This window comes from Marmota marmota, unplaced genomic scaffold (genome assembly GCF_001458135.2).
Source record: "Marmota marmota marmota unplaced genomic scaffold, marMar, whole genome shotgun sequence".
Lineage (NCBI taxonomy): Eukaryota > Metazoa > Chordata > Mammalia > Rodentia > Sciuridae > Marmota > Marmota marmota.
In genome coordinates this window covers 41,564,046-41,585,074 of record NW_026000108.1, presented here as the reverse complement: position 1 = coordinate 41,585,074, position 21,029 = coordinate 41,564,046, and the positions used below count along the sequence as shown (strand labels likewise).

Genomic DNA, 21,029 nt, shown 5'->3' with positions numbered 1-21,029 from the left:
ACAGGAAAATGTTCTGTCCCAGAAACCAAAAAGAGAAAATATTTAATAAATCACAGCTACCAAGAGGTCAAATGGTGAGTACAGTAAAACAGCAATTAGATTTGGCACTATGAATGTTTCTGATGAAGAGTGAGTAATCTCATCAGAGGGGTAGGAATGAAAGTCCATGAAGAGCAAGAATGGGAAATCTCCACTTTGAGATGGCAAACAATATGATTAAACTTCACCTGTTTTTGAAACTTCATTGAAAGTAAATAATGTAAAAGGATTTCCCAAATAATGTAGCCTCACAGGATAAGGAGAATAGGAAAGAAAACAATGGCAACAAAATGTCAAAACCTGAAAAGCAAAAGGAAGTGTAGTTATTTTCCTGCAGAACTTAAGAGTCGTAAGCAGCTATGGGAAAGCTGAGAAACAAACTTCTTGGCAGAATAAAACCTCAAAATATTTTTGTAAATTGAAAGCAATGTTCTGAAAAAAGGATTGAGCGTTGCAAATCTTTTTAAGAGGACATTGTATTCCATAGCTCGCTCTTATCTCTGAAACAGACAACTGCCCCTTCTGTGATTTAGCAGAATTATGGATATTTATGTTCTATCAAGGATAAAATAAACAACAAACATAGCTGAGAATGGGAATAAGATTTTGAAAACAGGGGATTTAAGAACCCAGGCTAACGGGTTTTTATACACTTCAAGCAAGAGTGGAGAATATGCTTTTCTGTGCATTGTAACTGGCCTGAGAGAAAAGGTCTGAAGATAATTACATTGAGAGTTCCCCCAGAGATATAGTCCAACTTCTATCTCCAAAGTAAAGTTCACAGTCAAGAATCCTTAAGACAAAGCTTCCAGTGATCTTTCTAGTGTTCCCTCCCCCAAATTCAAACCTGTGGCCAGAGATCACTAGATATCTGAGAAAAACCTCTTAAGTGAGAGACAAAGGTCAAAACAAAAGAGAGAATACCAAGTTAGGGGAAATGGAGACCAGATAGGAAAGTGAAATTAAGAGAAACATAAGCCTACCATTTAATAGTTTCAGAAAGGTCAAAGTAGATTCTGCATCTAGGAAATATGAAATAGAAACAAAGAGAAGTGAAATTAGAAATTAAAAAAAAAACTCAGTGGAAAGGTTGAGGAATGAAACTGGTATGTTAAAGCAAAGAGGAAAAAGAGATAAAAGTGGGAGAGAAGATGTAATAAAATTAGAGTAACTAGGATCTCTAACATTCAAATAATAGGATTTCCAGAAAGACAGGATAGAGGAAATTGAGGAGAAAAAGAATAGAGAATGATTCAAGAAAACTCCAGAACAAGAGATCATGAATTTTTCATTAGAAAGTACCTATTGAAATATAAAAATAAATTCAAATGGGACACATCACTATAAATTTTAGAACACAGGGTGGTTTCCAGGGTGAAAGAACTAATAGGACACATATAAAGAATTAGTACTCAGAATGACTTTAGGTTTCTTGGCACCATACTGGAATTTTCAAAATGCTGAAGGAAAAATTATTCTTACCCAGCATGTAGTATCCAGCTAAACTCTTTTTTGGGGGGTAGGGGATATTGGGGATTGAACCCAGGGGTGCTTTACCACTGAGCTACATCCTCATCCTTTTTTTTGTTTGTTTAATTTTGAGATAGGGTCTCACTAAGTTGCTTAGGGCCTAATTTGCTGAGGCTGGTCTTGAACTTGGGATCCTCCTGCCTCAACTTCCTGAATCACTGGGATTATAGTTCTAACTGAACTCTAGGTTACATACACACTATTGACAGTTTCAGACTTGTGAGGTCTCAGAAAATTTACCTGCCATGTCCCCGTTTTCAGGTCATTATTAAAGGAGTTACTCAACGAGAATAAAAAGTAAACTAAAAAGGTGAAGGCCTGAGTTAACAAGAAACAGGGCATGTACCTTAACTAGAGACCTAGTGAATTACAAGGATGATGCTGAATAGTGATGCCAAAATGACAGCTGATCTCCAGGTATAGTAGATAACACCTAGTCCCAGTGTGAATGGAGTAAAAGGTTCCAAGATACAGAGTTGTGAGAAGGTAAGATCGTTAGAATATAATGTGTTTGAGGATATAGAGAGTAGATTTAGGGTGAAATTTGTGGCTAAATTGGTAATAAGTATGCACAAAGATAGTTAAACAATAAAACAACAACACTGACTGTAGAAGGGGAACGTAAATACAGTATAGGACTACATGGCTGGGCTGTGAATTGCATTTACAGGAGTCAACATAATGTTAATTCCAAAACACCCACTTAACCAAAATTATGATATTGGAAAGTTGGGGAGGTGTACATGTGTATGAGCAGTTTTCCTGGGAAAGAGAACAAAGAAAGTGGGACAGTAGCTGAAGGGGGTTGGTGTGTTATTTTGTTTGTTTAGTGTGGTTTTAAGATATATATGTTAATATGTTGGTTAGAATGATTATAAATGGAGAAATTAGTGCTAAGACTGGAAAGTTTTCAGAGATAGCAACAGATAGGATTCAAGAAAACAAGTAGTATCATGTCATTAATAATAAACTGCACATTTATTTTTAATACAGGATGTGGTGTTTTATGTGTCAGGCTTCTGTTCCAAAGAGGAACTGACAGATTTTCTGTAATTATGTGTAATGTTGTATGCTGAATTAAAAAATCTGCTTCTTTATTTGCGAGATTTGAGTTGTTTAGTTTCTTAGTTGCTAATATCTCCATTTGATGAATGTTTTTTAAGCTAATTTTAAAAATAGTGTTTATGAAAGATGCATGCCACCATTGCTTCTGGTTGCCATAAAATAGCAATGTCATGCATGCTTACTTGGTAAGTCAAATCACTGAATGACTGTGGGTTTCAGTGGCTTACATAAAGGAGCATTTAATTCTTAGCTATAACTGTAATTGGTGAACTTTGAATTCTAGTAATTACAACTGATCCTCTCAGAGATATATTTTTACATATATTCTGGCCTGTTAATATCAAATTTTTTAAATTTGATGATAAAATTTATTTTGTTTTTAGTAGAATAAAGTTATTCTTCAGTTTCTGTAGGGATATGGCATAGCATATAAAACTGAATCTTTCTTAGAATCCATAGCATTGTCAAGTGTGACTAGCTAGTCTTTTCAAATTGAAATTGTGTTTCACAGGGTACTCCCCAGACAGTGTTTTGGCTGTTCCTTTGTTATCATTTTGTTAATATGATATCCTTAAAGACATTTAAGGTGCTTTAGGGTACTCAAATCAGGCCCTGTTTCTCCTTGTTTACCTTTCCCTTACATAAAAGCATGTTGATCAGCAGGCTGGAGAAATAGGAGGGAATCCTGAGCTAGACTGGGAGAGAGATAAGTTGTTTAAGATGGATAGCAAATAATTTTTGGAAGAATATTGCTAACAAAAGTAGCAAAACAGCCTAATGAAGAATCAGTTATGTATCTTAAAAACTGTGTTGGATTCACTGTTTTTGTAGTCAGCAAGGCCCTTCTTATATATTACAAGACTCAATTCTTGATTTTTAAAGTTTTTGATACTGGGAATTGAATCAAAGGATGCTTAACCACTGAGCCACATCCCCAGTGCTTTTATTTTATTTTATTTTGAGACGGGTCTCGCTAAGTTGTTTAGGGCCTGGCTAAGATGCTGAGGCTGGCTTTGAACTTGTGATCCTCCTGCGTTAGCCTCTCCAGCCACTGGGATTACAGCATATGCTACTGTGCCCAGTTTGTTTTCTAGTTTTTTTTTTTTTTGTCATGTAATTTTCATATTTTTTATTGGTGCATGACAGTTATATGTAATGGTGAGATTTATTGTTGCATATTCATGAATGCTTATGATATAATAAAATAATTTGCCAATGTTATTCTGCAGGGTTTCCTCTTGCCCTCCTCTCCTACCTCCCCCTGTTTCCTTTACTCATCTTTCTTTGATTTGCATGAGATTCCCCACTCCCAAAACTTTCTTTTCCTTTATCTTCGCTAGCTTCTACATATGAGAGAAAATATACGATCATTGGCTTCTGATTCTGGTTTATTTTGTTAAACATAATGTTTCAGGTTCCCTCCATTTTCCTACAAATAACTTAATTTCATTCTTCTTTATAGCTAAAGAAAACTCCACTGTGTATATATATCACATTTACTTTATATCCTTTTATCCTTTGATGGACACTTAAGCTGGTTCCATAGTATCTATTGTGAATTTTACTGCTACAAACATGGGTATACATGTATTGCTATTTATGTTACCTTTAGTTCTTCTGGATATATATCAAAGAGTGGTATAGCTGGGTCATATGGTGGTTCCATTACTAGTCTTTTGGGGGAACCTCTATAGTGCTTTCCATAGTGGTTGTACTAATTTACAATCCTGCCAACAGTGTAAAAGTGTTCCTTTTTTTTTTCACATCCTCTCTAGCATTTATTATTGTTTGTATTCCTGATAGCTGCCATTCTTAAGGTACAGAAAATTTTCTATTATTTTCCTAAAGAGATAATTCATAATATAACTTATATCTCACAACCCTCTTTAATTTAATCTCTAAAGTTCTTTTTTTTTTTAATTTTAATATTTATTTTTTAGTTATCGGCGGACACAACATCTTTGTTTGTATGTGGTGCTGAGGATCGAACCCGGGCCGCACGCATGCCAGGCGAGCGCGCTACCGCTTGAGCCACATCCCCAGCCCTCTAAAGTTCTTTTATATTCTGATGATGGTTACTTATTTTCTTTCATACTGACTGAATGTTCAGTGCTGGCCCCTTTGTCTTCCAACTCTGAGATTTTGTCTTCAATATGATCTACTAGACTTTCTTTTTCTTAAAATTTTTAATTTTTTTTTAAATACATGATGGCACAATGCATTACAATTCATATTACACATATAGAGCAAAATTTTTCATATCTCTGGTTGTATATAAAGTATGTTCACACCAATTCATGGCTTCATACATGTATTTTGGATAATGATGTCCATCACATTCCACCATCCTTGCTAACCCCCTACTCCCTCCCTTCCCCTCCTACCCCCTCTGTCCTATCTAGAGTTCATCTTTTCCTCCCATGCTCTGCCTCCCTACCCCACTATGAGTCAGCCTCCTTTTTTCAGAGAAAACATTAGACATTTGTTTTGGGGGGATTGGCTAACTTCACTTAGCATTATCTTCTCCAGTGCCATCCATTTGCATCCTGCAAATGCCATGATTTTATTCTCTTTTATTGCTGAGTTATATTCCATTGTGTATATATGCCACATTTTTTTTAATCCATCTACTGAAGGGCATCTAGGTTGGTTCCACAGTTTAGCTATTGTGAATTGTGCTGCTGTAAACATTGATGTGGCTGTGTCCCTATAGTATACTGTTTTTAAGTCCTTTGAGTATAGACCAAGGAGTGGGATAGCTGGGTCAAATGGTGGTTCCATTCCCAGTTTTTTAAGGAATCTCCATACTGCTTTCCATATTGGCTGCACCAATTTGCAGTCCCACCAGCAGTGTATGAGTTTACCTTTTCCCCCACATCCTCGCCAACACTTACTGTTGTCTGTATGCATAATAGTTGCCATTCTGACTGAAGTGAGATGATATCTTAGAGTAATTTTGATTTGCATTACTCTAATTGCTAGAGATAATGAACATTTTTTCATGTATTTGTTGATTGATTGTATATCCTCTTCTGAGAAGTGTCTGTTCAGGTCCTTGGCCCATTTATTGATTGGGTTATTTGTTTTTTTGATGTTTAGCTTTTTGTGTTCTTTCTATACCCTAAAGATTAGTGCTCTATCTGATGTGTGAGGGGTAAAAATTGACTCCCAAGATGTAGGATCTCTATTCACCTTACAGATTGTTTCTTTTGCTGAGAAGAAACTTTTTAGTTTGAATCCATCTCATTTATTGATTCTTGGTTTTAATTTTTTGCACTATAGGAGTCTTATTAAGGAAGTTGGGGCCTAGTCCCACATGATGAAGATTAGGGCCTACTTTTTCTTCTATTAGGCTCAGGGTCTCTGGTTTAATTCCTAGGTTCTTGATCCATTTTGAGTTAATTTTTGTGCATGGTGAGAGATAGAGGTTTAATTTTATTTTGTTGCATATGGATTTTCAGTTTTCCCAGCACCATTTGTTGAAGAGGCTATATTTTCTCCAATGCATGTTTTTAGCACCTTAGACAGACTTTATTTTTTTTTAATCTTTTTTTTTTGAGGTGTTTTGTGCCTTTATTTTATTTTATCGGTTATTTTGTAGTTATAAATGACAATAGAATCCATTTTATCTAGAATCCATATAATTATACAAGCATGGAATATATCTTATTCTAATTAGGATCTCAGTCGTGTATATGATGTTGAGATTCACTGTGGTGTATTCATGTATGTACATAGGAAAGTTATGTCAGGTTCATTCCTGTCTTTCCTATTCCTGTCCCCCTTCCCTTCCTTTCATTTACCTTTGTCTAATCCACAAAACTGCTGATTTTTTCCTCTCTCCTCCCCTGATTGTGGGTAAGCTTCCACATGTCAGAGAAAACATTTGACCTTTGGTTTTTTGGGATTGGCTTATTTCACTTAACATGATAATCTTGAGGTCCATCCATTTACCAGCAAATATCATAAAGTCATTCTTTATAGCTGAGTAATACTCCATTGTTTTTATATACCACATTTTCTTTATCCATTTATCTGTTGAAGGACACCTAGGTTGGCTTCATAGCTTAGCTCTTGTGAATTGACCTGCTATAAACATTGATTTAGCTGCATCACTGTAGTATTGCCAATTTAGATTCTTTGGATATATATCATGAAGTGGGATAACTGAGTCAAATGGTGGTTCCATTCTTAATTTTTTGAGGAATCTCCATACTGCTCTCCAGAGTGGTTGCACCAATTAGTAGTCCCATCAGGAATATATGAGTGTACCCTTTTCCCCACATTCTTGCCAACATTTATTATTACTTGTATTCTTGATAATTGCTATTCTGGCTGGAGTGAAATGAATTCTTAGTGTGGTTTTAATTTGCATTTCTCTAATTGTTAGAGATGTTGAATATTTTTTCTTATATTTGCTGTGTATTTGTATTTGTTCTATTGAAAAGTATCTGTTTATTTTTTTTCCCCTTTTATTCATCGGGCTATTTGGATTTTTTGGTGCTAAGTTTTCTGAGTTCTTTGTATATACTGGAAATTGACAGCTTATCTGAGGTGCAGGTTGCAAAGATTTTCTCCCATTCTGTAGGTGATCTCTTCATGCTCTTGATTGTTTTGATTCTTTTCTTTGTGGTGAAGAAGCTTTTTGGTTTGATACCATCCCATTTATTGATTTTTTTATTTTAGTTATCTTGTTGAGGAAGTCAGTCCCTAAGCTGACATTTTCTTCTAGTAGAAGCAGGGTTTCTGATCTAGATATTAATCTAGCTCTTTGATCCACTTTGAGTTGAGTTTTCTGTAGGGTGAGAGAAAGGGGTTAAATTTCATTCTACTACATATGAATTTCCAATTTTCCCAACACCACTTGTTGAATATGCTATCTTTTCTCCAATGTATTTTGTTGGTGTCTTTGTCTAGTATGACATACCTATATTTATGTGAGTTTGTCTCTGTGTCTTCTGTTTTATTCCATTGGTCTTTGTGCCTGTTTTGGTGCCAGTACCATGATGTTTTTGTTATGGTAACTCTGTAGCATAATTTAAAGTCTGGTATTGTGATGCCTGCTTCACTTTTAGAGAGACTTTCAATTAAACATGTTATTTGATTTATTGTGTCTTTCATTTGTTTCCTTTTCAGTATCTCTATCTCCTTTTTGAATTTCTCATTCTTATCCTGTCCTGACTTCCTAAATTCATTTAGTTGTTTTTTCTGTATTCTCTTGGAATTTATTAATCCATTTTAGAGTCATTGTTTTGAATTCCTTATGTGGTATTGCACCCACTTCAATATCTTTGAGTCTCTTGCTAATGAATTATGAACTGTAGTAAACATCATGTTACCATATTTTTTCTTATTTCTTGTATTTCTTTGTTGGGTTTTGTACATTTCTCTCCCTGGCTTATGTGTAGTTCTTTTTAGGGCCTACCTAGCCTTCTCTTGCCCAAGGTATTTTTGGATATCAGGTTGTTGTGTTTTTCAATATATTTCCAAGTGGGTTTTGAAATATAGTTTCCCTGTTAGTTCTTTGGCAATGAGTAGCATATTTTGATACAGTGTACTTTGTGTTAGAGCTTGAGGATTCCACTTTCTTTGTAGGTCTCAAAAGAATCAGGTCCTTCGTGGAGATTTGGTAGTTGTGCTGTATGTAGCAGGGTATGTGAGGTTGCTCTTCTTCACTGAACAACTGTAGACATTCTTAAATGGTTTGGGAGAAATAGATTGGAGATCCCTCTTAGATGTGGTATCCACAGTCATTTTTTCTTTTGTTTTTTTTAAACCAGGGATTGAACCCAGGGGCACTTTACCACTGAGCCACGTCCCAACCCTTTTTATTTTGTATTTTGAGACAAAGTCTCGCCAAGTTGCAGAGGGTCTCCCTAAGTTGTTGAGGCTGGCTTTGTGATCCTCCTTCCTCAATTTCCCAAACTGCTGGGATTATAGGCATGTGCTACTGCACACATCCCAGTCTTTGTTTTAATTCTCTTTTTGCCATAGGAGTGGGTGTCTATGTGTGGGGCCCAAGGGCCATTCCCAAGCCATTCATACTTAGGGCCTGGTCATTAATTTGGAGTTTTTGTCACTTCAATTGTTTGTATCAAAATATCACAAAGTTTGAGCATGGTAGTTTGTGTGTGGAGCAAGATACAGCATCTCTTGGCTGGGATTAGCTCAGCAGCAGAGTCTCTACCCTCTTAATTTGTAGTGTCCCAGTAGCATCCCAGCACTCACTGAGAAGCAATAATCCTGCTGCTTGAATCTCAAACCATGGAGCAACTGAAATCATAGCCACCCTCTACTCCACCATCTTGATCTTCTACCCTTTGATAACTAAACAGGCATCCTGATGGCTTATTAGGTGTCTTGTTAAGTAAGGCTCAAATCTGACCTTTTCAGTAGTACTGTTCTTTTTTAATTCACCCAAACTGACTGTTACCTTTGCCCTATTTTTTTTTTTTGTCTAATGATAGAGCCAATCTCTATCATTACCATGATAAGTATTTCTTCTGTTGGATCAGGGGAGTGTTCTTAAATGATCTTTAAATTCTCTTCTGGCCATAAATTTCTGCAATTATATGTTCCATTTGCACATGTTAGCCCAGACACTTAAAAATCAAGAGTATTTTATCATGTGTTAGTCTTTTTAACTCTTACTTTTGACTCCTTCAGTCATTTTCTTTTAAGAATTCTTGGCCTTCACAGTGCCTTTTCTGCAGCCAAAACTATAAAGGCAGTGCAGTTTCATTTATCAAGCATTATTCTCTCTTCTGCTCTTGTGTACATTGATACAGCAGGAGTGGGAGCCCTTTATTGTAGGACAGAAGTGGTATATATACATTCCACACAGCTTATCTTAATTAACATAAACTAGATACAGCAGTCAACCAATAAGGAATCTCCACACTTAATGGCTCACTGGCGTTACTTCACAAACCACTCCCTCTGGCAAAATGCCAGGTGCCATCCAGACTTGTTTACAGACCCTAACATGTTACCACTGGAGAAAATGTCAAACAAAACACCAAATGTAGTATAGCACAGTTTAGGAGAAAGGAAAGATGTCCTCAAGGGAAAGAATGGGTTGTCTCCAGACAGGAACAACTTGCCCCTTTGTTCCTTAGTTTTTAAAATTGGGGTCTTATGGAAGTTTCTAGAAAGTCCCACCTAGCTACTACCTCCCAATTCCTGACTGACAGTAGAATAGCATCAGATTTTTAAGTCTCTGCTGTGCGTTATTTTACCGACAGGTACCCAGGCAAAATCTATGGGGGGTGCAGTAGATGTTACTATTACAGAGATATTAAAATGATATGCTGAAGATCTGAAGACAACTCTCGGTCACTTCGGCTCATGGTGACCAACTCTATTTGGAACATGTTTTAGAGATTTTATGTTCATTGACTTTTGCTTCTAATTATCTTCTCTTCCTGAGTCTTCAAATCTTTGGTCTGTATAAAGGTCTCAAAAATTCCCTTTCAGGACAAGTTATGTCCTCCTCATTGGCAGGGTGGGGTATTCCATTTCTTGCAATAGCTGTGAGGATAACAAGTTGTTTTGCAATGAATGTAACATCCTATTGACTTAAGCCAGAACAGTACCAAACTGGTCTTAGGTAATTGCTTTTAAAAGAAAGCACGTCAAACACTTTTTTATATAATTGTTGATCAGTTGTATTTCTTCTTCTGTGAAAGTGTCTGTTCAGTTCCCTAGCCCATTTATTGATTGGGTTATTTGCTTTTTTGGTGTTGAGTTTTTTGAGTTCTTTATATATCCCACAGATTAATGCTTTATTGGAGGTGCATGTGGTAAAGATTTTCTCCCAATCTGTAGGCTCTCTCCTCACTTTATTAATTGTTTCCTTTGCTGAGAAAAAGCTTTTTAATTTGAATCCATCCCATTTATTAAATTTTGATTTTACACCTTGCGCTTTAGTAGTCTTGATAAGGAAGTCAGATCCTAGGCCGACGTGGTGGAAGATTTGGGCCTATTTTTTCTTCTATTAGACTCAGGGTCTCTGTTCTAGTGCGTAAGTCTTTGATTGACTTTGAGTTGATTTTTTGTATAGGACTATAGCTAGAGGTTTAATTTCATTTTGCTACATATGGATTTCCAGTTTTGCCTTTTATTGAATAGACTATCTTTTCTTCAGTGAATGTTTTTGGCACCTTTGTCTAGTATGAGATAACCATTTTTATGTGGGTTTGTCTCTTGTGTCTTGTATTCTGTACCATTGGTCTACACATCTATTTTGGTGCCAATACCATGCATTTTTATTACTACAGTTCTGTAGTATAGTTTAAGGTCTGGTATTGTGATGTCTCCTGCTTCACTTTTCTTGCTAAGGATTGCTTTAGCTATTCTGGGTCTCTTATTTTTCCAAATAAATCTCATGATTGCTTTTTCTAATTCTATGAAGAATGTCATTGGGATTTTAATAGGAATAGTGATGCAACCACATCAATGTTTATAGCAGCTCAATTCACAATAGCTAGACTATGGAACCAACCTAGGTATCCCTCAGTAGATGAATGGATAAAGAAAATGTGGTATATGTACTCAATGGAATATTACTCAGCTTTAAAGAAGAGTAAAATTATGGAATTTGCCAGTAAATGGTTGGAGTTGGAGAATATCATGCTAAGTGATATAAGCCAACCCCATAAAACCAAAGGCCAAATGTTTTCTCTATATGTAGATGCTAATTCACAATAAGGCAGGTGGCACTAGGGAATAACATCACCTTAGATTAGGTAGAGGGAAGTGATGGAAGGGGAGGGGAGGGGATGTGGGGATAGGAAAGATAGTAGAATGAAACAGACATTATTACTGTATGTATATATGTGACTACATGACCAATATGATTCTGCAACATGTACACTCAGAAAAATGAGAAATTATATCCCATCTATGAATGATATATTAAAGTATATAAATGCATTCTACTGTCATGTATAACTAATTAAAACAAAAATAATTTTTTTAAAAAAGAAAGCATGTCGAGGGCCAATGCACCGGCTCAGTCTGTAGAATTATCCCCTTAACTTCATATTCCTACTACTCTTGTCTGTTAACAGCAGAATATGTTAGATTCTCCTTTCTTAATAGTACTTTAAATTTCTTTGGTTTAGTTGGAGTTACATATTCTAACTTTTAAAGAAAGATGATTATGTTTAAAGTAGAATTTCTTATGCCTCAAACTGTTAGTATGTTTCATAGACTCAAGATAGTTATTAAGTATTTAATTCATGACTATAGACATAAGATAAATCTGCCTTATATTTTCAGGAAATCTACATAGAATTTAGGGAGTCAAATTTTAGGCTTGTGATTCAGTTTAAAAGCAGTGAGTTTTAATTTCTTCTGTGTATAAAAGGTGTGAGGCCCTTTATTTATTTAAGGCTCTTCTCTACTGATTTGCCTTTACCCCTCCACCACTCCTCTTTTCACTTTATGCTCTAGTAATTAAAACTTTACATTGTAATATGCCTAGTTTTCCTATGAAGAAAATACTGAATCTCTTGAGTTACCAAATAAGTTCTCTCATTTCATGAAGCCCTGTGCTTTTGTAAATTTCCATTCCTTTGGCTTAGAGTCTTTTCAGCTGTTACCCCTTCCTGTCTTTTAGTCTTTTACTTCTCAAACTTAAATGGTTATATACATTACAAGGAGATCTTGTGAAAAGGTAGATTGTGATTCATAGGACTGTGATTGAACCCAAGATTTGCCAATTAACAGAATCTCAGAAGATGCTGATGCTGCTGGCATCTGGAACATACTTTCAGTAACAAGAATCTTGACTCTTGACGAGACTTGTTGTCCTCAAGACTGTTCCTTCAGACTTTGCCCTCTTATTTCCATGGGCAAACCTAATTACTCCTTTACCAGGGATGTCATTGCCAATATTTGCCTCATTATGTATCTTAATGTAATTATTTAGTATCTTCTTCTGTGTTCATTGCAAATTTTTGCTTACAGAGACTGTGTCTTTCATCCCTTTATTTCCAAAGCGTGCCCCACTGATTAGGGGAAAATAGGGTTTCATCAGATTTTTTATTGCCGATTGTTTATTAAGTTTTTCTTGCTGTGACCAAAAGACCAGAAGAGAACAGCTTAGAGGAGGAAGAGTGTATTTTGGCTCACATTTTCAAAGTCAGTCCATGGTAGGCAAACTCCGAAGTCCTGGGTTTGAGCTGAGGCAGAACATCATGACTAAAGAGCATGGTGGAGAAAAGCAGCTCAGGACATGGCAACTAGGGAGCAGAGAGAGGGCTCCATTCACCAGGGACAAAATATAAACCTCCATTGATCTTCCTCCTCCAACCATAGCATACCTACCTACCTAGCATACCTACCTAGCCCTATCAGTGAATTAACATAAATGGTAACATATAATATATAACATATAGTATACATGATGACATGTGATATTTTTCAAGGTAACTTTGTAGAAGGAAGTGTTTTAGAAAACTAATGACAATTATTTTTCTTTTCGTCCAAGGAGAAGTACAAATGTCTACCACAAGACGAAAACGTAATATGTTATGTTGTTTACCGTAAGCTGTAGTAAAATGAGCTCAATTGTTGACAGGTATGTTTTTAGAAACTCCTTATTTTGAATTATATAAGACTACTTTAAATTCACTATTAAACAATGGTCTATATCAAATCAATAGAAGTTTTGTGCTTAAACATAATTACTATTATATTTAATTTTTGTATTGAACAAACATGACAAACGTGTTATAAAGTAAGGTACATAAGTATTTTACAAGAGCCAAAGTCAGCAGCATATGGCTTGTGATTTAAATAGGTCTTGAATTGTAATTTTGAATAATTTGGTCAAAAGCTGCTCTGAAGGAAATTGTAACAATTGCAAATGTTTCCTTGGCACCTTCTAGAATCTCTTGGTGCTAACTTCATCCCTTCAAGCATCTTGGCATTTGTGACTGATGAGAGGTAACTATAATTGGGATTATTATGAAACTGGGGAGAGAGAATACCTTTTATTATGCTCCACTAAATCTCAGAAAACAGGTTGGTAAGGGAATAGATTTTATTCAAAGCCAGCTCTGAGGAAAATAGAGATCTTTTTCTTTCTCAGATTTCCATTTTCGGGGACTTAGGTGAAAAGAAAACTTTCATAGGAGGTGAGGAGTCACAGTGTGAAAAAAGGTAGGGTAGAAAATATACATATATTATATACATAAATCTATATATGTAGGTTTAACTAGGAAACAATTCTACCAGCTTCCCTGGTGCCCATTAGATCCAGGGATCAGGTCCTCAGCCTTCATTCTTAGAGGAAATTCGGACGTTAAAACAGTTTGGTGCTTGCAGTTTCAAAGAGAATCTCTTTGAATTAGTTGAATTTTAACCTTTAAATTTCATTCTTGGGAAAAGGACAAACCTTATTTCTTTGACTCTAAGGTGTTTTTTTTTTTTTTTTTTTAGTTTGTATTTTAGCATTTTAACATCTAACATTTGATGAGTCTTAGAATTAACTTATAATTTAATTGGTAGCATTTTTTCCTTAGGATACATAAGTGTGAATCGTATAGCTAGTAGGGTCTTAAATTTGATGAAATAGAATAATTTTGAAGCACCTACCCTTCAACAGCATTTTTAAAAAAGATTTTAAAAAAACATTCAACAGAATTTTTTTAAAGAAAATTTTTGGTAGTTGTAGATGGATAGAATGCCTTTGTTTTATATGTTTATTTTTATGTGGTGCTAAGGACCAAACCAGTGCCTCACACATGCTAGGCAAAGCACTGTGCCACTGAGCTACAACTCCAGCCCCAAAATATTTTTACATATTATTTTATTTAACCTCACAATAATTTCATAGGATTTTACAGTTGTAGGTCAAGGAGGTTGAATAACTTGTTTAAGGTCACATAGCTGGTAAGCAATGAGCTGGAATCTTAACCTGTGTTGATATGTCTGACCCTAAAGTTACGTGCCTTTATTATATTGCACACTGTGATTTGCCTGTGGAGGATTCTTTTTTAAGAGTTTTACCTGAGTTGCACACAGAAGTGACTATTGACATCTGAAGGCAGCCCTCTTCCCTTTCTGTGAATTAAATAGTGATAATTTGTGTTCTACCAGAACATAAGCCCTAAGGGGCAAAGAATTTCTTTAGGGAGGTTGCCTCACAATGACTATAGCTTTGGATCCTGCCATAGTTGCATATGTAATCTCTGAGAACTCTTCCCTCAGAAGGGATATTTCTTCACTGCCCCAGAGGGATTAAATATGATTTTGCTCCTAGGTTTTTTAATGATTGCCAGTTTTCATTCTAGAAAATAGGACTTTAGGTCTGATATCTATGTGTTGATACATAAAGTGGGTTCCTTATGTCTCTGAATATTATGATTTGGGGGCATAAATAGAATCCCTAAAATCTAGTCACGGACTTCCATGAAACACAGTTTACGGCTTACCTCAATAGTGAATCCAACAAGCACCTTATGGGCTACTAGCCTTTTTTTTGTTTTAGTTGTAGTTAGACACAGTTCCTTTATTTTATTTTATTATATGGTGCTGCCCCACACATGCTAGGCGAGCGCTATTATCGCTGAGCCACAACCCCAGCCCTGGCTACTAGGCTTTATGAGTCCTAGAAAGCTGTGGCTAAAGTAGTAAATGGAGAATCCACACAAAAGTTCATAAGCCACTGGAAACTGTTTAATATCATTCCTTAGCTTAAGAAGTTAGCCACTAGTACTCTTGATGTAATTCTCTATAATATTCTTCCCTCAGTTCCTTCCATAGCTACTCTGTCTTCTCACTTAGATCACTGCTCTCCATCTCAATATATCCTTCCCTAAATGGAACTTGACTGGTCCTTCCTCATGCATTCAAGCTAAAGTAACCCCCAGTAACTAAAACATTATCTCTTTTATAAAAATAAGACCTATTGTCACAAATTTTCATGTTTATTTCTACTAAAAAATAAGCTGTAAGAGAGCAGCTACATGTCTTATTCACTGCTTTGTAACCACATCCAAAATAGACCCCAGTACATGAGTGCTAATAAATATTTGTCAAATAGATCAGTAAATGGATGAAAAGGTATTAATGTGTTAAATATTTATTTTTTAGTTGGACACAATAGTTTTATTTTGTTTATTTTTATGTGGTGCTGAGGATTGAACCCAGAGTTTCGAACATGCTAGGCAAGCGCTCTACCACTGAGCCACAACCACAGCCCTGTTATTATAGTTAATAAAAATAATTCCAAGTGAATAATTTATATAACGACAAATGGACTTTCTATAGGTTTTCACTGGTCATTAAAAGTTTGAAACAAGATATTTAAAATGGTTAATTTCTTGCTTAGCATTGTTGCTGTGTATCTATAGTAGTGCTAAGATAAATACTTCTAAAATTTACATATGTAAAAAACTTTCAAAATTTAAACATAGCTGAACTTTATTAGAAAATAGGTTAGTAGTTATTGAGCTTATGCAATCCATTGACTTTACAAACATCCTAGGATTTAACCAAATGAAATCACCTGGCACTTTAGTGTTGCTGTTGCTTGGTTAGTCTGCTCTTACTTTATATACTTTCTTCTTTCTTTTAGAGATGACAGTAGTATTTTTGATGGGTTGGTGGAAGAAGATGACAAGGACAAAGCAAAAAGGTAGCTTGATGTGAGATGTGAAATAGGAAATAAATGAATGATACATAAATGTAATTGTGAGCAAATAGAAAATTAATGATTTCCAAGAGTTGTCTTCTTTTAGAATTTATGTATATTAGCAAAGGAGAAGAGTTTAGAACATCAATATGCAGTTTATACATTAAATAAAATTATTCTTTGACCTTTTGGAAAAATATCTATGCTTAAACAAAAACTAAAAGAAAAATCTGATTTATAGAGCAAGTAATTGGATTTCTTATAAAATGATTAATTGCTTTATAAATAATTGGGTTTATTTGTCTCAAGAGCCCTTTGTTTATTGGTTGCTGCTTCACATAGAATAACAATAATTATTCATTAATGCTTAGGTGAAAAATTGGGGCTCATTTCCTAATAGAGATACAAAATGTTACAACTCTATATTGGAGGCTGGGTCTTTGAAGTATAGATTATTCACCTTTGTGAGTAAATCTGGGAGTAGAGAAAGTTTCATTTTTAGACGTGTGTATAGTTTAAAACTTACATGGTGGGTAATTTTTTCCTATTCACTAGTTTTTAATACATATTCCATATACTTCCATAAAATGTATCTCATTAATGTTTATAATCTTGTAAATTTATAATCCTTGGGAATATTAGAGAACTGAAACTTGCAATGTGAACTCAGTTTGTCTTATTGGTATTTTCATACAAAACATGTTTGTCGAATGTTGGATAAATCAAAGCTTCTTAAGTGGTAAACTGAGATGAAAATTTGTTGTCAAGATTAACCCTATATTGTTGGAAACCTTGGAAATAAATATTTATCACTGTCTGTATTTACAGAAATACATGTTATGTTGCATCCAAATTGAGTTTTTAAATTGTTTTGTAATAGTTTGTTTAAAAAAACCTGCTTATTTAATTTCTTTTCTCATTAGAGTATCAAGAAACAAATCTGAAAAGAAACGAAGAGATCAATTTAATGTTCTTATTAAAGAACTGGGATCCATGCTTCCTGGTAATGCTAGAAAGATGGACAAATCTACTGTTTTGCAGAAGAGCATTGATTTTTTACGAAAACATAAAGGTAAATTTTTAATTTGTAAAACGTTTTTTTGTTGTTGTTTTTGAATAAGACTATCTCTTAAAGTATGATGAGTTAGGATCTTGGCACAGATGTGGAAGATTGGATCCTCCCTCAACTTTATTCAAAGAGTTTTTTGTTGATAATGTTGTTATTGGTTTTTAAGAGATCTTGCAAAGTTGCCCACGCTAGCTTCAAACTAGCAATCCTCCTGCTTAGTCTCTCAAGTAGCTTGGATTATGGACATGAAAGAAACCAATCACCTTTATAAACAGATTTCCTGGTATGTTCTTTCTTTCACTCAACTAACAGTTATATCGTGCCTACAATATCCTAGATCTTTATGATGCAGGATAACATTCTTGGTCCTCAAGTATCTCAAGCCAGGGGAGACAAACATTAAGTAGATAATTATAATACAAATGACCATGATATGAATAATGCTTAAAAACTATAAATTCGAAATGGTAACACAAAGGAAAGAATATATCAGATAAAACTTTAAAATAATTAATTTTTCAACTGAGTCTTAGATTAAGTAAGGAAAACTTCATTTTACATAAAAGAAGGTAGCATATGCAAAAGAGAAGCAAGGAGACTTCATTGTAACTGGAGCATGTTTTGTTGGAATGTTATGGGTGATTTGAAAGAAGGGAAAAGATCACATCTAATAAGGGCCTTGTAAGGGGCTGGGGTTGTGGCTCAGTGGTAGAACACTTGCCTAGCATGTGTGAGCACTGGGTTCGTTCCCCAGCACCACATAAAAATAAAAACAAATAAATAAAGGTATTGTGTCCATCTACAACTAAAAAAAATAAATAAATAAAAGGGTGGGTGGTTGGGGATGTGGCTCAAGCGGTAATGCGCTCGCTGGCATGCGTGGGGCTCTGGGTTCGATCCTCAGCACCACATAAAAAAATAAATAAAATAAAATAAAATAAAGATGTGTCTACCGAAGACTGAAAAATAAATATTAAAAAATTCTCTCTCTCTCTCTCTCTCTCTCTCTCTCTCTTTTCTCTCTCTCTCTAAAAAAAGGGGGGGGGAGCTTGTAAGTTATTTTAAAAGGTAATTTCAGTTTATAGCTGAGAAATAAACATGATATTTTAAAAATTGAATATTTGTTAATTAATGAAAATCACCTTAACTAAACAATTCATGAAAAGAAAATTTGAAGGGGGCTGAGGTTTGTAGCTCAGTGGTAGAGCACTTCACTTACTTATCATGTGCAGGGCCCCAGGTTACAACCCTAGCACAAAGGGGAAAAAAAATTCAAGAATATCAAGTGTTTTGGTAGCAGATATACTAGATTAGAAAAAATGATAAAAGGATATTTCATTTTTCAGACTTAAATGAAACTGCAGAACTTTTCAGGAGGAGAGATAGTAATTAGTGCTTCTTTTTTACTTCTCCCTAGCTCACTTAGTAATGCCTCACTAGACTGGTTTATGTTTTACCACTCTTTGAAATTACTGTTGTTAATTTCATTAATGACATTATCCACTCATCCCCAGTAAATCAAAAGCTTTTTCTTACACCTCATCCTCTTGTATATATCTATAAACCTGGAAATTTATATCCATTCTTCATTGGCTTTCTTTTCCCTTGGCTTCACTAAATTGTACTGCTTCTTCCCTTTCTTAATTAAAATTACTTTCCTCTTTCTTTCTTTTTCTATAAATGGGATGTTTCTCAAAGGCTTATCCTTGTGCTCTTAATTTCTCTACATTTTTTCCTTGGTTGCCTCCTTCTATAGATTTGGCAATAGTATCTCTATTAACCCATTTTGTTCATTTGTCCCAGATGTGGAACATCTATAAATGCTTAAATATAGTATTATATATTACATAATATTATACTTTTACCACATTTTTATTATATTTACTCATATTAATAATATGCAAGTTCTGGATTATGATTTCCAACCTATTTTAACCCACATCAGTTTCATTGAAATATTTGCAGAATTGAAAACTTGAGACTTAATGGGTTAAACTATCAAATCTTTTAGATACAAAGTATTCAACCTTGTATTTTCAGATAACTTCTAGATACTTCTTTTGCATAGTCTCCTCAAACTCAGTACATCTAAAACTGATTTCATTTTCCTTTTGTCAAGTCACTTCTTTCTCTTAACTTAGCTTTTTCATTTTTATCCCACCATTTTTTTAGTCAGCCAGGACTCAAACTTAAAAATACTTTTGGATTTTTTTTTATATACTTCAGCACCATAAGAGAGTTACCAAATTCTGTTGATTTGTTTGTAAATGTATTAGAATTGCTTACCTTCATTTTTATTGCCATGACTGTCATTACATTTTACCTTTATAAATAGTATTCTTACTAATCTCATCACCCTTTGATAGATGGCATATTTATAAAATCAGTTTCTTAGACACTATAGGAATTTAATAAATAATTATTGAATGAAATGGCTCAAAATGCATGCTTTTCCCTCTGACAGTAGAGGATTAATTTGAGCATTAAGTAGATCATTTTTCCCTCCAAAATTGAATATATAATTTTTACAAAAATAAAATTTATGTTAAAGGGTAATTTTTAAGTACTTAACCCTGTGAAATTGGCCTGTGTTTAAACTTCACTGGGTTTGCTTGAGAATTTAAGACCTTTTCCCTAAATTTATGTAATTGATATGAATTTTAAAAGAATGACTGTATTCCATGGAATTAGTAGCTATGCCTTTTAGTTACTCTTCATATATTATATGCCTCTCAAGTGAGTAGCTGGGATTATAAGCCTGCACCACTTTGCCCAACTGCTTGTTCTTATACTTATTTGGTCATTGCATGAAACAGAGTGCAATCTCAGGCCTGCCTATCATCCATAAAGGCTATCAGAGATAGTTCCTTAGGGTTTAAAAAACAAAAACAAAAACCGTTGACTGGTATTAACAAAGAGATAACTTCCCACATTAACACAAATATTTTATTTTACACCAGAACCTGGCCTCTTGATATGTAGACCAATAAATGTTGTTGCCTGTCATTCTCATCTTTAATTGGAGTGATTGGAGGATGTCACTAATGTGTCAATCTGTTTACAGAAATCACTGCACAGTCAGATGCTAGTGAAATTCGACAAGACTGGAAACCGACATTCCTTAGTAATGAAGAGTTTACACAATTAATGTTAGAGGTATGTTCAGAATTAATTTTTGAAAAGTTTTGTTTTCCTCCACAAAGAAATCATAGGTGTGTGATTGTTACATAGTCTTAGAAGTGTTGTTAATAATGGAAGATCTTAATTCACTGCAATTATGTATTCAATTAAAGTTTATCAAGTGTTATAAACAAATAATACTGTTTGATAGAGTAGCACCAAATTTTTATATTTTCAGTACCTGAATTTTTGAGATACTTAATGAAAGTCTATACTGAATTCTGAACCTGAGACTATACCAACTGCATCTGAAAAAGAGTAGAATTATTACTCATTACATGTTAGATATTATTATGAAATATGTCTGTTTTAGTCCATTTGAGTTGCTATACCAAAATACCATAAACTGGGTGGCTTGTGAAAAACAGAAATTTATTTCTCACAGTTCTAGAGGCTAACAGTCCATCAGCAGACTTGATGTCTGGTGAGAGCTCTTGATTCCTTGTTCATAGATGGTTGTCTTTTTTCTTTTACTTTCTTTACCCGCCCCCCCCCCCCCCC

At 34.7% G+C, this 21,029-nt stretch overlaps 1 protein-coding gene across 13 annotated transcripts in view; it reads left to right on the top strand.

The window, feature by feature from the left end:
- Positions 1-21,029, top strand: part of Clock (clock circadian regulator) — a 111,869-nt gene that overhangs the window by 42,588 nt on the left and 48,252 nt on the right. For 6 of the 13 annotated variants that reach the window (XM_048784504.1, XM_048784498.1, XM_048784503.1 and 3 more), the window contains 4 exons: positions 13,130-13,219; positions 16,223-16,282; positions 17,203-17,351; positions 20,413-20,504. In XM_048784504.1, coding sequence (XP_048640461.1) covers positions 13,173-13,219; positions 16,223-16,282; positions 17,203-17,351; positions 20,413-20,504 — 348 coding nt within the window. In that variant the 5' untranslated portion in view covers positions 13,130-13,172. Of the gene's footprint in view, positions 1-1,830; positions 2,056-4,409; positions 4,452-13,129; positions 13,220-13,732; positions 13,804-16,222; positions 16,283-16,782; positions 16,788-17,202; positions 17,352-20,412; positions 20,505-21,029 lie in introns of those variants that run through there. The other 7 variants (XM_048784502.1, XM_048784500.1, XM_048784501.1 and 4 more) reach the window with 4 other exon arrangements.